Source organism: Protomyctophum parallelum, assembly GCF_964188405.1.
Source record: "Protomyctophum parallelum genome assembly, chromosome: 11".
NCBI classification, from domain to species: domain Eukaryota; kingdom Metazoa; phylum Chordata; class Actinopteri; order Myctophiformes; family Myctophidae; genus Protomyctophum; species Protomyctophum parallelum.
This window is the reverse complement of record NC_139707.1, coordinates 46,766,908-46,782,995: the sequence shown is the minus strand read 5'-3', so window position 1 is coordinate 46,782,995 and position 16,088 is coordinate 46,766,908. Positions and strand designations below refer to the sequence as shown.

General features: G+C 42.8%; 2 protein-coding genes across 2 annotated transcripts; both read right to left on the bottom strand.

Moving 5' to 3' along the window:
* Nucleotides 1-436: 436 nt before the first annotated feature.
* Nucleotides 437-2,886, bottom strand: LOC310867045 (C-X-C chemokine receptor type 2-like; the record flags this gene model as incomplete). Its single annotated transcript, XM_083776838.1, has 3 exons — nt 437-481; nt 516-1,584; nt 2,880-2,886. The coding sequence occupies 3 exons, from the start codon at nt 2,884-2,886 to the stop codon at nt 451-453; spliced, it is 1,107 nt and encodes a 368-aa protein (XP_083632964.1). The 3' UTR covers nt 437-450.
* Nucleotides 2,887-8,481: 5,595 nt separating this feature from the next.
* Nucleotides 8,482-15,052, bottom strand: nabp1a (nucleic acid binding protein 1a). Its single transcript, XM_083776047.1, has 6 exons — nt 13,798-15,052; nt 13,365-13,503; nt 13,066-13,137; nt 10,753-10,837; nt 10,532-10,604; nt 8,482-9,790 (listed from the first exon to the last, which is right to left on the bottom strand). Exons 1-6 carry the CDS (start codon nt 13,892-13,894, stop codon nt 9,564-9,566), a joined length of 693 nt encoding a protein of 230 aa, XP_083632173.1. The 5' UTR covers nt 13,895-15,052; the 3' UTR covers nt 8,482-9,563.
* Between the last annotated feature and the right edge of the window lie 1,036 nt (nt 15,053-16,088).

Genomic DNA, 16,088 nt, shown 5'->3' with positions numbered 1-16,088 from the left:
GGGTCCTTTATGTAGAGAGAACTGTAGACAGGTGCTCTTTATTAATTTTATAAAGCAAAGCACAATGGGCTGTATTTTGCGTGTCTTAAGTACCAGGTCTCATTCCTTAACTTGAGTAAACTAAAGACCTGGAGGCGTGATCAATGCCATTTGGCCACTCAGAATAGCCCAAATGGCATTGATCACACCTCCAGGTCTTTAGTTTACTCAAGTTAGGGAATAAGACCTGGTACTTAAGACACGCAAAATACAGCCCAGTGTGGAATAGTTCTTAAAAGGTTCTATACCTTGAGTCAATGTCACTGTGGACTGAGATATAAGGTGGCGAACTTTAAAAGAGGGTCCAAAGGCAGCTCTGTCCTGTACGTTGAAGTAGAAAAAACCCTTTATTTCATATTAAAAGGGTTAAAAACACGACCATAAAAACTGAGACACTCCTGTGTGTGCCTCTCACATAACTGTGAGTGTGATTTCTGTGTGCCTCTCACATAACTGTGAGTGTGATCTCTGAGGACATGATGGAGGACCGGTTGGCCCTGCTGAAGGAGGAGGCCGAAGCCCTCTTCATCACCCCGGTCTTCCTCAGCGTCTGCACCAACCTCCTCCGGAACTTCTTCCCCACGAAGGCGTACAGCACGGGGTTGACGCAGCTGTGCAGCAGGCCCAGGCTCTGCGTGGCCAACATGGCCCTGTCCACCGCGCCCCGCGCCGCGCAGTCGAACGCCACCACCCTGGCCCGGAGGAAGGTGTCCGCCATCACCGCCAGGTGGTACGGCGTCCAGCAGAGGAGGAAGGCCGCCACCACCGCCACCACCACCCGCATGGCGCGCTGCCGCTGGAAGCCGTCGCGCGTGCGGAGGAGGCGCCTGACGGTCACGCCGTAGCAGGCCGCCATGACGGCCAGCGGCAGGACGAAGCCCAGCGTGTGGCGCAGGCCCCTGGTGGCCAGCCGCCACGCGTCGGCGCTGCCGGGGTCGAAGAGGTCGGCGCAGACGGCGTGCCGGGCGCCGCCGGGGACGAAGGAGGAGTTGAAGAGCCCCGCCGGCAGGGACAGCAGCCCCCCCGTGAGCCACACCGAGACGCACACCGCCGTGCTGGCGTGGCGGCGGCTCGTCTTGCGCGCCTCCATGCCCCGCACGATCACCAGGTAGCGGTCCACGCTGATGCACGCCAGGAAGAGGATGCTGGCGTAGAAGCTGAGCTCCTGCAGGACGCTGGCCACCTTGCACACGGCGTCTCCGAACACCCAGCCCAGCGCGGTGACGGACGTGGCCCAGAAGGGCAGCGTGACGGCCAGCAGGAGGTCCGCCACGGCCAGGTGGAGGAGGTAGAGGTCGGAGGAGGAGAGGGCGTACTCGGTGAAGCCGATCACCAGCGCCACCACCAGGTTCCCGGGGATGGCGAGCAGGAAGACGAGCACGTAGAAGGCGCAGAGGGCGGCCATGACGGCGTCGGAGACGGGCGCGGCCTCGCAGGGCGCGGTGAAGAGGTCGGGCAGGAAGGTGTCGTTGCTGTTGTAGGTGATGTTGAGGTCGTAGTAGACGCTGCCGAAGTCCTCGATGATGAAGTCTGATGTGTTGGGGTCTGAAAAGGAGAGAAAAAACAGTACATTTTTAGTGAAAAGTATTATTCAACTCTCGCAAAATGTCTTTAATAAACAGACCCGATTTTACATTTGGGCCTGACCTTGAAAAAAAAAAAAAAGTTTGCTCTGAAAGAATATATATTCAAAGATTTGTGCCGCATTTTTACGATTTAATTTTTTTTAGCAGATCTACAAGCTCATAGCGCGCCACCGAGTGGCGCGCTATGAGCTTGTAGGTCTGCTATTTTTCAATAGCTAAAGTATAACATAGTGCTTAGTTAAAACTCCAAAAGGGGTTCCCGCCCAAAATGGGTTAAAATGTTACAATTATTACACAGCTTTTGGTTGAATTCTCGTTTGATTCTGATTGGTCAATCGCCAAATTCAGCGGTCTGTTATTTCTGGATAATGACCGCGCTCCGCTCTATAACAGACCGATGCCTAATCAATAACCTCCGCTCTATAACAGACCGATGCCTAATCAATAACCTCCGCTCTATAACAGACCGATGCCTAATCAATAACCTCGGAGTCTCGGACCTGCTGTGCCCCGCTGATTTACTGCTGTTTTCAACATGACACAATAATTATGTAAAAACACACAATGTCATTTACAGCTAAACATTGCTCTCAAAAATGTTTTTGAAAACATTTGAGAGAGGAATGGATGATGCAGTTACCCGAAAATGGATTCTATTTGATCAACTCACTTGTTTTCCGACTGTGCTGCAGCTATAACGTTATGAAGTACATCTCAGTGACATCACAAAGATATACTTCATAATGTTACAGATTTTTTTTACTTTAGCTATTGAAAAATAGCAGATCTACAAGCTCATTTATTTCCACACAACTCTTAAGGTATATTAATTAATGTCACAGTAAAATGTTGAAAATGAGCGGTATTCTTTTAAATATTATTTAAATGAAAAACCTATTCCATGAGAAGATAGTTATTAGTTATTTTCTTTAAATATTTAGATTTCTGATATAATTCCTAAGGACCTTAATGTTTTTTTTTGTTTTTTTAGAAACTTATCATAACAAATTATCATAATCATAAAACATATTTTGAGATAAATAAATAGATAGAACAATAAATAAATGTACTAATAAATAATAAAACAGCACAGTTGAAGAAATTACATTATTGTGCAAAAATACTGTGTATATTTACAGTACATGATCGAGGTATAAAGACATACACTCTCATGAAAATAACAATAGTAATAATAATAAAATAAAATCATAGTCTCTAATAAAACCTTAAAACTGATGAATTAAAAATTCTCACCCGTCATTGTGGAGTCCTCTTTACAAACAGCAGCATGTGTGTGTCTGTCACAAGCAGACAGATATTCACAGGGAACAACCACACGTACAGTACAGTATAGTACAGTATACACCCCTCCTGACACCAGCCAGATTTCCACATTTGCATAATATGTACACACACTTTAACCAGATGGACCATAAGGTCCCTATTCCGGGGGCAAACATTTGGCGAAAACTTTAACCCATTCTGACCTGAGATCAGATTCTAAAAATGTCTTCTACTGTACATCCTGACAGTTTTCTGAAAAAGCTATGTTTGTATGTCAGTCGTTCTTCTAAAATAGCAGACCTACAAGCTCGTAGCGCGCCACCTCGGTGGCGCGCTACGAGCTTGTAGATCTGCTATTTTTCAATAGCTAAAGCATAGCATAATGCTAACACCAAAAGGGGTTCACGTAAATGACCAAAATAATGCAGATTGGTTATTTTTGGTGACGAGATTTGTTGTAGAAGGAAGCTGGCCTAGTATAGAGACCTGGGGTACCCCCCCCCCCCTCCCGGTCAACTATACGTTTAAATAGAGCTTAAACTTTAAGTATATTTGTACTGTCAATAACCAAAGCATTATTAGAATTACGCATCACAACACACTGCAAACACATTTTAGGCGGAAACCCCTTTTGGTGTTAGCATTACGTTATGCTTTAGCTATTGAAAAATAGCAGATCTACAAGCTCATAGCGCGCCACCGAGTGGCGCGCTACGAGCTTGCAGGTCTGCTATTTTTGAAAAGTCGAAGAGCGACTGACATAGAAGACATTTTTTTAATCTGATCTCAGGTCAGAATGAAAACTGTCAGGATGCAGAAGACATTTTTAGAATCTGATCTCAGGTCAGAATGGGTTAAATATATTAACAAGTCTTTGATCCTCGTTTATTTAGGGCTCTACCACTATCTTTCATTTGGTTAGCCCCGATTCAATATTTTAGAACATTTTATGTTTAGGTTTTTAACTTTTTTTTCCTTCTTCTCTTAAACAATTCCATGCAGATCGAACACCTAATAATTATGTTTAACGGATATCTTAAGTGAGTTGGAAAACGGTCACTGACAAGTATGAACATTTTGAGAGTACGCAAAAATAGCATTTCTGGTTCAGTTGATTGTTATTATGGTCAGGATTGGAAGAAAAAAAAAAAACAATCCAACCACTATGTTTCCGTATGAAGAAAACAAAGCACTATATATTTCCAAGTGAAAGTACCCTCATATTGCCTCTGTCATGGCAGAGGCATGGAAGAGAAACTGATAAAACTATAATAAAAAATACACTCAGCCACATCAAAAGATCCTGTTTCTGGTATGCTGCCCATTTTCTAGGATATGTCTTCCGATCACATAAGACTTTTTAATCATTGTTTCATTGTGATCAAATCAGAATTCAACAAACGTCAGCAGTGGGCCTATACAGCCTAATCAATGTGGATGCACTTCTCTTTATGCTATGCTGATCTCGTGAATATGAAGTCAAAATAGTAAAAAGAGAAAATAAATTGTTTTAGGGGAAGTTCTTTGGTCACGATGACTTGCATCTCTGTTGCCACCACGAGTCTCCACCATCACACTTCCTTCCAATGTCACAAGCATGGTACGCACATGAGAAGGTTACAGGGTTTATAAGAGGTTTACTGGGAAGGGACTCATAAACAATTAGCTGTTGTGATTGAGAATCATGTGATTTGAGGGGAATTGTAGTTTTGACTCAGTTCAGTGATTCAGTTTGTGAATGAACTGTTGCAGTGCTATTACTGTATGTGTTGTTTAGTAAAATGGTAAATGGTTCATTTATATAGCGCCTTTATCCAAGGCGCTTTACATAGATTGTGCATTACATTCACACACACATTCACACACCGATGCCGGAGGAAACCATGCAAGGCACCAACCAGCACATCAGGAGCAATTAGGAGGTTCAGTGTCTTGCTCAAGGACACTTCGACACCAACTCTGGGGGAGCCCACAGGGGTCGAACTGGCAACCTTGCAGTTCCCATCCAGCCACTCTACCCCTGAGCCACCCCCCCCCCCCCCCCCCCGACCGGCTGGCATTATAAACAGCAGTAAATTCAGTTTATTGAGGGAATTGTGGTTTTGTAATAAGAAGAGTTGTCGACAGCAGGCAAAACTAGATAAAATAAATACAGTAAGGTGTAACATGCAAATGATCCGCCTCTCACACACACACACACACACACACACACACACACACACACACACACACACACACAAGTAAGGAGGGGCCATTACGTTACACACGTTGTGTCATTCTGTGCAGCCATATAAATACAGGTGTACAGTACGGTAAGGTGTTTCTTCTAGTTCAGTCTACTGTATGTATTCAACAATAATACACTAGTGACTGAGGCAGCATATACAGTAGCCAATAAGCTTACAGACATCTACAGTGCAAATGGTTATATGCCCCCCCGTTGCAGGACAGATATAGACTGAACACACACCCACACACCTGTGTGTTGCCTGAAGTATTGTTGTACATGTACATGTACATGTACATGTACATGTACATGTACACAGGACTTGAAACACAGGACTCGAAAGCTGAAAAGGAAAACTCCTTATCGTTCATCTGTATTTAACCCATTTTGACCTGAGATCAGATTCTAAAAGTTTCTTCTACATCCTGACAGTTTTCTGAAAAAGCTATGTTTCTATGTGAGTCGTTCGATTTTTCAAAAGTAGCAGACCTTCAAGCTGCTATGTAGCTTGTAGATCTGCTATTTTTCAATAGCTAAAGCATAACATAATGCCAACACCAAAAAGGGGTTCCCGCCCAAAATGGGTTGAATGGCTGAATAACAATAAAACTATAACTATTCTTGCCATAGTACAAAGCATTGCTTAATTAATATAATCAACATGCTAATTTCATCATGGGACACAATATTATACAGAAGATACAGTGAATAAGACAGTCTCTGACATGTCTTACTATAACCACCCACACACGCACAGGAAAATCGTCATGTCATAACATGGAAGACCACTAATACAATATACTGAGAAGCAAAGTCGAAGACGATGGGAACTGGTCAACACATTTTGGGCAGGCACCCCTTTTGGTGTTTTAAGCATTCTGTTGTACTTTAGCTATTGAAAAATAGCAGATCTACAAGCTCATAGCTACGAGCTTGTAGGTCTGCTATTTTTGAAAAGTCGTGAAAATGTGGCACAAATCTTTGAATACCGGTATATATTTCAGAGCGAACATTTTAAACTAAAGTATTGGCTTCTGGGGGGTACCTGGAACTACATATTTTGAGATGGGGGTTCCGTGGCCCAATAGAGATAATTCTGGGGGTCATAGAAACATGGGAATTTCTGAAAAACGTTAGGATTAAGAAGACTTTTTTTTAATCGAACTCAGTCCAAAAGGGTTAAATCAAAATGTTGCTGTTTGGGCTTTTCACTAGTGTAGGCTTGCTTTGGACATTATTTCCTTCCTTGTTCATGTTCCCGTGCCATTATAGGCTAAATGTTTCAGTGTTATTTCAATCATTTGATTCTGTACATAAGTTGTTGGGGGGGGCAGGAGGGGGGGTACTCCTTTTATTAACCCATTCTGGATGGGAACACCTTTTGGCGTTTTAAACATTGTTATAATTTAGCTATTGAAAAATAGCAGATCTACAAGCTACGAGCTTGTAGGTCTGCCATTTTTGAAAAACACGAAAATGTGGAATATATATATTTTTTCAGAACGAACGTTTTTAACTCAAATCTTTGCTTCTGGGGGGTCCCTGGAACAACATATTTTTAGATGGGGTTCAGCAGCCTCTTACATAAAAAAATGTGGGTTCCTTACATGAAATATTGAGCACCACTGATACAGAAACATGGGTTTTATTTTCAGAAAATCTGAATTTTGAATACATTTGTAGAATCGTTCCCAGGCCTAAATGGGTTAATTCATTTATTTTGGGGTCTGTTTTTCAAGTTTAGGTGCTTGGTGATAATCCACTATTTCCAGAGAAGACATTTGGGCAAGTATATAGGGCTTAAGTCATTAATATGTATAAACTATGAATTTCATACTACATGCCATTTTGATGTATGCATTGGTACATTACTTGGTCCAATTCCATGTTGTGTTATGTATGGGAACATCAGACTGTACTGGGTACAGTAGAACTGCATCTGCCCATATCATGGATACACTACAGTGAGGTAACAGCTTGGTCAGAAATAAGGCAACATGTTCATATACACCATAATGTCTTGGTGCAACAAGGAAGGGATATGGGCCAATGTGGGTTCTATGGGACGTCTGCAAGAGTTTCAAAATGGGGACTGTTATAATCATGAGTTGCCCACGTCTGTGTACTTGATATGTATTGTGTACTGCCTGTACTGTAGCATACTTTATAGATAGGCTACGAGAGACATCTCGGTGACAGCAAGGTCAGCCTTGCTGCAGTAGGCACGTTATTTTGTCTCATATCTTGTCACGTCATTATGATCCAGCACTATATATGTTCCTGTTTGTGTAATAAACTTGGTGAACCTTTAGCGTGATACTGTCTCGTGTCCCGTTATTAGTTCTCCCGGGCCCGCCAGCCGCAGTAGTCGTACCGAAGGAATACTTTAACTGGATTACCACACACCACCCAGAACCACACACCACCCAGCCTGCACACAGTACCCGTCTGTCAGAACCACACACCACCCAGCCTGCAGACACTACCCGTCTGTCAGAACCACACACCACCCAGCCTGCAGACACTACCTGTCTGTCAGAACCACACACCACCCAGCCTGCAGACACTACCTGTCTGTCAGAACCAGACGAGGGTCCAATTTGAGTTTACAACAGGCACCACAAATCTAACAAATAATCCAGTCACTCGATGGATGCTTTCAAATAGGCTAGCTACACTAATATGCACTGTAGTTCTTCCATATTCAGTATATATGCTGTTGTGGGAAGGTTAGCACTCAGTCAGGATCTTTGTAACCATGTTCTACATCTGATAATACTGTATATTTGCAAAATAATGTACATTCAACATCGGCAGTAACACATGCAATAAAACATCATCTGTGGGTGTTGTTGTAGCTCATCAAAAGGTCTACAACGTATGCTAGTGTAGTTCACTTTTATTAAACTAGATGGCAGTGTGCAATGAAATATCACAGGACTTATTGTTCCCTCCTGGGACAAACTGAACCAGTGTCTGTACGTACGGTATCTGTGTGTGGGTGCTTGTGCTTCAAAACATTACAAAGCAGTTGCACCTAAAAGGCCCAACCACTTGAAGGACTCTATTCTGGGACAACACTGTGTCGCCTCCACAAGTATGCCCTTGCTCTGTGCAGAATACGGCAGAAAACACCTTCCCATATTATGAACCAATATGTTTACGTCACCACAAAGGTTTTAACTGTGGACAACAGTGTGCTCGCATCCCTTTGTTTTGGCGCGCCATCAAAAAGGTATGCCATTTTGGCTCCAGTCTGTTACGAAGTCAGCTGCTAAGACTCCGGTTCAGTCGAGGTAAAATACAATGTGACCACCATGTCAAACAAACTACAGAAAACCCACGTTGGCAGAATTATTGTAAAATTTATTTGGTGAACCCCTTTTTGCCAGTAGATAGAGTAAGTGGTCCCAGCTTCATGAAGGCTATCATTCACAACTGAAGGCAAATGGGGGGGGGGGGGGGAAACGAAATGGAGAACAAACAAAAAAAGAAAAAACTATGAAAACCGTTGAACCTAATTCTAAAGCTACATATCAGTTAAAAATTCAAAACTATCACCTTTCCTTTCACAGAGTCACTTTCTGATACGATTTGGTTCAAAGAGGAAAGACCCTTTACAAGAGTTCTGCTTGTGCATTCAGTCCAAGAGCTTATCTTCACCTCTACTTAAGGCCTTGTTTTCCACGACAACAAAAAAGCAGAACTGTATTTCCTGAATCAAATGACAGCGAAGGTTTGTGTCGTTTCTCCGCTATAAATTAAGAGAAGAAAAGTGCATCAAGTGTTCAAGTAGGGTGTATAGTTTCAGAGAATAAAAACGGGGATGGGGTGATACTGTAACGACGTTTCATTTGGTTGCACGCCACCGGAAACAGCTGCATCTACACACCTACAACACCATGCAAGGTGTTGTGAGCTTTTAGAGCAGCCATTTTCTGTGTGCGACACGCTGTGCAACCAAGTATAAACTGGGCATAACACTGGCACAGAACTGACAATTTGCAGTGGGGAAATTGGGAGAGGAGGTCGGCTTGCAGCGGGCTGGGAGATGGCTGGCCATAAGACATAAAAAGACAATGCCAGAAAACATTTGGACAGTTCCAACAAAGTTCCATGAGCGTGTCAGGTCGGTGGTACTGTATATCAGAGTTACTCACACTGTGTGGCTACCCGGCTAGCCCTGCTATAGCACTATACTCAACGAAATGACACATTTAACTACGGTTAGATTGTATTAAAAAAAAAAGAAATACTCATACTAGGAGCCTATTCGGTTTATTTAATTGTTGGTGAAAGCCGGTCTTGGCTGTGAGAGTAGTAGTGAGGTCTGGAGGGCTATATACGAAGAGGAAGGGAGGAATATAATATGGGAGAAGTTCATTCTCTCCCTCCCCCCCCCCCCCCCCCAAAAAAAAAACCCAGTTTTATCTCTTGGCACGCCGTGGGTCCCGGCCGTTGCTAATGGTAACCGAGGGTTTCGTCGCTGTAGTGGGGGGTCCGGTAGCCGTTACCGAAGGGGGTGCACCGTTGCCCGGCGAGCGGCCGTTGGATCGCCCTACGCCCCCGAAGGAGGAGGAGGAGTCCCGGGGCGCTCCGGACGACGGGGTGCTGTTGTTGTTGTTGTTGGCGAATGGCTGCATGGCACCGTTACCTGTGGAGACGCAATATGGAGAAAAAAGGGACAGTGGCAGTTGATCTACCTCGTTATTATTGACTGTATATTATTATTATGACTGTAAATATCTATTGTTGGCAGTTATACTATAGATTACTTTAACCCATTTTGGGCGGGAACCCCTTTTGGTGTTTTAAACATTATGTTATAATTTAGCTATTGAAAAATAATACGTTTTATGAAAAAGCTGTTTCTATGTCAGTGGTTCATTGATTTTTCAAAAATAGCAGACCTACAAGCTCGTAGCACGCCACTTGGTGGCGCGCTACGAGCTTGTAGGTCTGCTATTTTTGAAAAATCGTGAAAATATTTATTTCAAGAAAACAGGAGGATTTAGAAGATTTTTTTTTAATTTCGACGTTAAATCACACCGAATGACATGTGTGTGTGTGTGTGTGGGGGGGGGGGGGGAGAACCCCATGTTAGATGGAAAATAGGTGTTTTCGTTCAGGCAGAGACTGCCAGGAAAATAATAAATGTGTAGGCCAATTTATTTAATTTAAAATAAATGTGTAGGCCAATTTATTTAATTTAAAATAATAAATGTGTAGGCCAATTTATTTTTATGATGTTCATGAAGTAGACTAAATCCAGAACCATTTCACAGCACTTTCAAGTTTCACAGTTAATACCAGCTGCTGCCCAAAACGCAAGTAATCGGTACCGTATAGCCAAGCAGCTGAATTTGTGTACACTCAATTGGTCTCAACAACTTACCTGGCGGGGCAGGTGTACCTGAATTCTGAGGCGGAGAGTTTCCCCTCTGATTCTGGTCTGGCTTATTACCCCCCTGTCGGTCAGATAGACAGAAGAAATTGTCACAGGATAATAATGTCTAGTTGTCAACTAGGGGTGTGTGTGTGTGTGAGTGTGTGTGTGAGTGTGAGTGTGAGTGAGTGTGAGTGAGAGAGAGAGAGAGATTATTTGGAGGTACTCACAGATTTGTTTTGCTGATTGGACTGGTTTAGCAGATCTGGGTTTGGTTCACTGAAGTTTGGCACTTCTGAATACACCATGCAGAACCTGGGAAGAAAAAGGAGGGGGAGCACGTTGACATAGAGGAGAAATTATTTATTGAATAATTGTTTGACGGGAAATGAGGAAATGTATTAAAATATTTCAGATGACGTCCCATTTATACTCGATTCCATTTATACTCGATTCCATCGATTTTATAAACTTGAGCAGATCTACAAGCTCCTAGCGCGCCACCGAGTGGCGCGCTAGGAGCTTGTAGGTCTGCTATTTTTAATAGCACATCGTTAAAATTTGGCGCAATAAAATGTGGCGCAAATCATTGAATATGTATATTTCAGAGCAAACATTTTTAACTAAAATATTTGCTTCTGTGGGGTCCCTGGAACTACATATTTTGAGATGGGGGGTCCGTGGCCCAATAGAAAAAATTCTGGGGGTCCTTGACACGAAAAAGGTTGAGCACCACTGACATAGAAACATGGGGTTTTCAGAAAAATGTTAGGATTTAGAAGCCTTTTTTTGTAATCGACCTCAGTCCAAGATGGGTTAATGAAATGTGCTTCTTGAGGTCACAGTGGACCACCTGTTGTCTATTAATCAGTTCATCCATGACTTCAAACGGACTGTTGTCTAATCATAATCATGCCATGAGGGATCTGCGATGAGTATTCTCATGTGGCCCTTCATTCACTTATTGCTCCGTCATTGTATGGTCTAAAATTAATCAGAGACGACTCGATGAAAATAGTTCAAGTTGGAGGCAGCCCAAAATTGAAACGGAGTCAGGCCATGATGATCACTGCATGTTCACTGTGATCGTCAGGTCATGTTACACTAAAGTCATGTCTCAAGGAATGACATCTTTTGTCCAAGACTTTCACGAACCCGACCCATTTGTTCCCCATGAACCATTACTACAACCTGTCACAGTAATTCATAAGTGGGTGTGTATATACACGAAGTGCTACAAATTGAATGTGTTTTCCCTGAAAGGAAACCTAGCTGTCACTTTATACTCGTCTTTAGCATTTAATGGTTAACAACTTGGCTGCTTTGAACAGTGAAAACAACACATTTTCATTATTTACTGTATGTATAAACAGTAAACACTACACTGGGTTGGGTCATAATGAGAGCATCTTTACACCTGGGAAAAACTGAATGCATTCTTTTTGGATCAAATTGTAATTTCAGCGAGGCTGGTGGCTTCTTGGTTAGAGTGGGTGACAATATTATCACACGAAAAGATGAAATTACCTACCTAGGTTGCCATCCTGGAGGCAAATCTTTCCAGTGATAAAATGGCCACCAAAGTAAAAAGTCAACCAAAGAACAAGATTCCTATACAGGATCTCCTCACTGGTCAACAAAAACACCTTGAAGACCCTAACAGGAGCCCTCGTACAAGGTTTCTTTGACTATGCATGCACCTCTTGGTACCACAGCACCTCAAAGGCCCTTAAAACAAGGCTCCAAACTTCCCAAAACAAACTGGTCAGGCTAGTCACCCGGGCCCTGCCCACTTTGACAGGCTGGAATGGCTTAGGGTTGATGACAGAGTACAGCATCTTGCAATGGGTCTGGTCCACAAGATTCGATACACCACCAAGATACCCACCATGTACCTGTCTAAATACTTCCTTAGTGTCAATGAAGACCAGACCCACACCACCAGAGGGAGTTCAACAAACCATGTGCAACCCAGATTCGGCACAAACAAGGAATTAAATTAATTTCTCTCGCCCTACCAACAGTCATTAAGACATGTGAATCCCTTGACTCCTTCAAAACCGCTCTCAAAGGGCACTACAGTACGGACGGCTGCCATTTGAAACTGGCCCGCGCAAAATATTAATCCCCCCCACCGCCAATCCCTTTCCCCCCTCACTGTATATGTTTATTCAACCTTTATGATGATTTCCTGTTTTTGGCTAAGTGTATATTTTGTACGTCTCTAAATGTTATGATGAATTGAAAACGGTGGACCGTAAAGTAAACAAGTGTAATGCTCATGGTGTCGTCCACTCACAGTTAACAGTTTTTGTATCGAGTTGTGCTTAATGAAATGTACTGTAATTCTGCAAACTGTTCATAAATACTTCAATCAATCGATCATCATGGATCAATATTTCAGGATCATTGCTGAAAAGGTTTGTGCAACCATTACAGCAAGTTTGTGTGCAGTGTGCACTGCACACGATTCCCAACATCAACGGACACAGGGACTTCCTACAAATATAAATAGACCATGTTGTTGTTGCTCGGCTACTCACTCGCCTATCTTCTGCAGGTCTCCACCTCTCCCAGTGTAGAGGGTCAGACAGCCCTTCCAAATGGACGCATACCTATGGGGGGGGGGGGCAGACAACAAAAACCTGTTATCCGTGTTATCATGTACTATTTGAATTTGCAAACAAGCATTCATCAGCCAATAGTATCTGAATACTGCTGGACTTGCCCCTGTGAATGACAGAAAGCATGCCTGTGTGTGTGTGTGTGTGTGTGTGTGTGTGTGTGTGTGTGTGTGTGTGTATGTGCATGCGTGTGTGTGTGTGTGTGTGCCACCCTCTACCCTCTTGTCAGCCGGATAATGTCCCCTGCCTGGATGAGACTGCCAAGCTCGTCCCAAACGGAGATGGCAATGCTCCCGCTCTTGTCCGCCACCTTGCAGGAACGCACCTCATGGCCATCCTTGGTTTTAGTCACTCGCCCTGACAAGAGGAGAGAGAACCACAAGTTAACAAGATTAGTCTAAACTAAAGAACCACAAGTCTTCAAGCGAAACAATGTCAAGTGGCTTGTATAAGTCTGTGTGTGTGACTGTGTGTGTGTGTGTGTGTGTGTGTGTGTGTGTGTGTGTGTGTGTGTGTGGGGGGGGGGGGTGCACGTGCGTGCGTGATAGACATACGTTGTCCCTTTAAGAAAACTGCCAACGAGGAGGAGGAGGAGGAGGTGAAGATAAAGGCATGCAGAGCAGAGTGACATGTCCGAGATAGAAAACTCACCTATTTCCAAAACGATGAATACGATGTTCAGATTCTTCAGTCCGGGCTTCACGTCCTTGATCAAGAACAGGGCCTCGCTTGTTGTGGGGTTTGACATCGTCGTTACAATATATATATATATTAAAGTGTATAAATGAATAAACCAAAAGCTGGCAAACGTCAACTTCCCTCCTCCAACCCCCCTCTCTCTCTCTCTCCTGCCCCCTGTCACATAAACCTGCTGGCTTCAGGCATCTAAGCGAACTAGCATGCTAGCTAACGGTCGCTAGGCTAGTTATGCTGTCAAAAGTGTCAATGTTAATTTGTAGTCTGCTATACACACTTGAGTTATTTCACCGTTTATTACGAAACGTGGAAGGTGGAGAGATGCAGTTGAACTCCCTCCTCTCTCTCTGCTCTCCAGCCGAGACAACAACGTCAAACTATCATATTATTGTTAGCATTAGCTGTTAGCCTGATGCTAGCTGCTGCTTTCTGTTGTTTTCCCTCAGCAACTTTCTGTTAGCCATCGCGGCTTAATGTTACTCCCTCCTGCGTGTAACGTTACCTGGCGTGGAGAGCGCATTTAAACCACCAAGTTTGGTACTTTTTATATATAGCTTGTCGTTTTTTTGTTTCCTCAAGACGGCTAATCCCTTACAGAAAGAATAACTATAACCTGGATAAAGAGGGCTATAGCTACTAGCTATAATAGTGTTATATCACATTCGGATCTTTATAATCGGACATGACACTGACAGTTATTAACGGTTATAATAAATGCCTCAAATTAGGCTTAATTCTCACAAGAAAAAGGCACAGCTTCCACTGACTTCGTGTGGTTTCACACAGTATGAGTTAAGTTTATAAATAACCAGTAACCACGTTAGAGCGCGGCTATGTGTCTTCATCTGTGTATATTGTTGTCTTGTCAATGTTTTCAAGTCCAATCTTTTTTCTCTTTTGTTTAGCTTCTCTTGAGCAAATAGAATAGACGATCTATAAATCTCCCTCTTTCTTTTGTGAGCTGTTCCTTCAACTGCTTTGTTTGCAGATCTATTAAATGTGTCTATATGACTATGGCGTCATATGGCCACACACACTGTCGTTTACATTTAATATATTTTACGCTATTAAAATGTCGTGTTAAGTCAGTGACCGATCCCTTCTTATGATGTTTCTACCAGGCTAAAGAAGAGCCCATTATTTTTATAGAAATTAAATAAATCTGCACGAGCTGTGATATTCTCCCCTCCTGCTTCAACAATGCCCCCCAGAAAAGCCACCACGGTCTACTCTACGCGCTGCCGGTCTCATTTATAGCAACGGGCCAGGCCCACTGTGTCGCATGGTTGCAGGGGCGTGTGGGTGGATGTTATTGTGTACTACTGGACTTATTTTATGTTTTATTTTATTTTTTAAAATAAACTACCTGTGTCTAGACTGTTAGGATTCTACGGCATTACGTGAGGACGTCTCCTTGTTGGTCTTTGGTTGGCATTCAACGGCAATATATGTGAGCTGGAGAGAGGAGAGAGAAGTGTTTATGGAACGTTGGTTTGTTCCAGACGCTCGTCGCCCTCTCCTTCTCTGATTGGATGAAATACAGAGAGAGAGAGAGAGAGAGAGAGAGAGAGAGAGTTGTAAACGTTGTAATGAATTACATTCTTATGTTTTACAATATGATTTGCAGCCAATGATGTCACTACGACGATGTCTTATATGTTACTTTCATGATGCAGTCCTTTTTACCTGACTTATATATTTAATCCCATATTCCACAGTAGATTAAGATTTATTTTGTGTCTGATTGATTGATCTGATTGATTGATTGATTGATTGAAGTATTTATTAACAGTTTGCAGAATGGGTACATTTCACATGAAAGCACAACTCAATATAAAAGACTGTTATAATGGCACATTGTTTTCAACATAGTTGATAGTTCAGATTTTTTTTTAACTTTAAAGCTGTATGAAATGCTTTAATATAGTGGTTGCAACCGTATTAATTGATTGCCCGAGTCCCGTGATGTGAGTTTTGCTCTGGTTTTGGTCAAATATTAAACTAGTTTCGGTCATTGTGTTATTTGGGTTATTGAATTATTTCATGTTTTCTCACTTAATTAACAGTCACAAACCACATGACGTAACATGAGTGGTAGCCTATATAGTTTCAGGCTTTCAGCAATGGTCACTCACATTGTTGACAAAATCATGAATTTGTTTCACGGTCCCATGTTAGGAGTGTTAAGATTTGCCTCATTTAGGACCTGTTAGCATTGGCCGAACATCGTAACGCACGTCCTAACA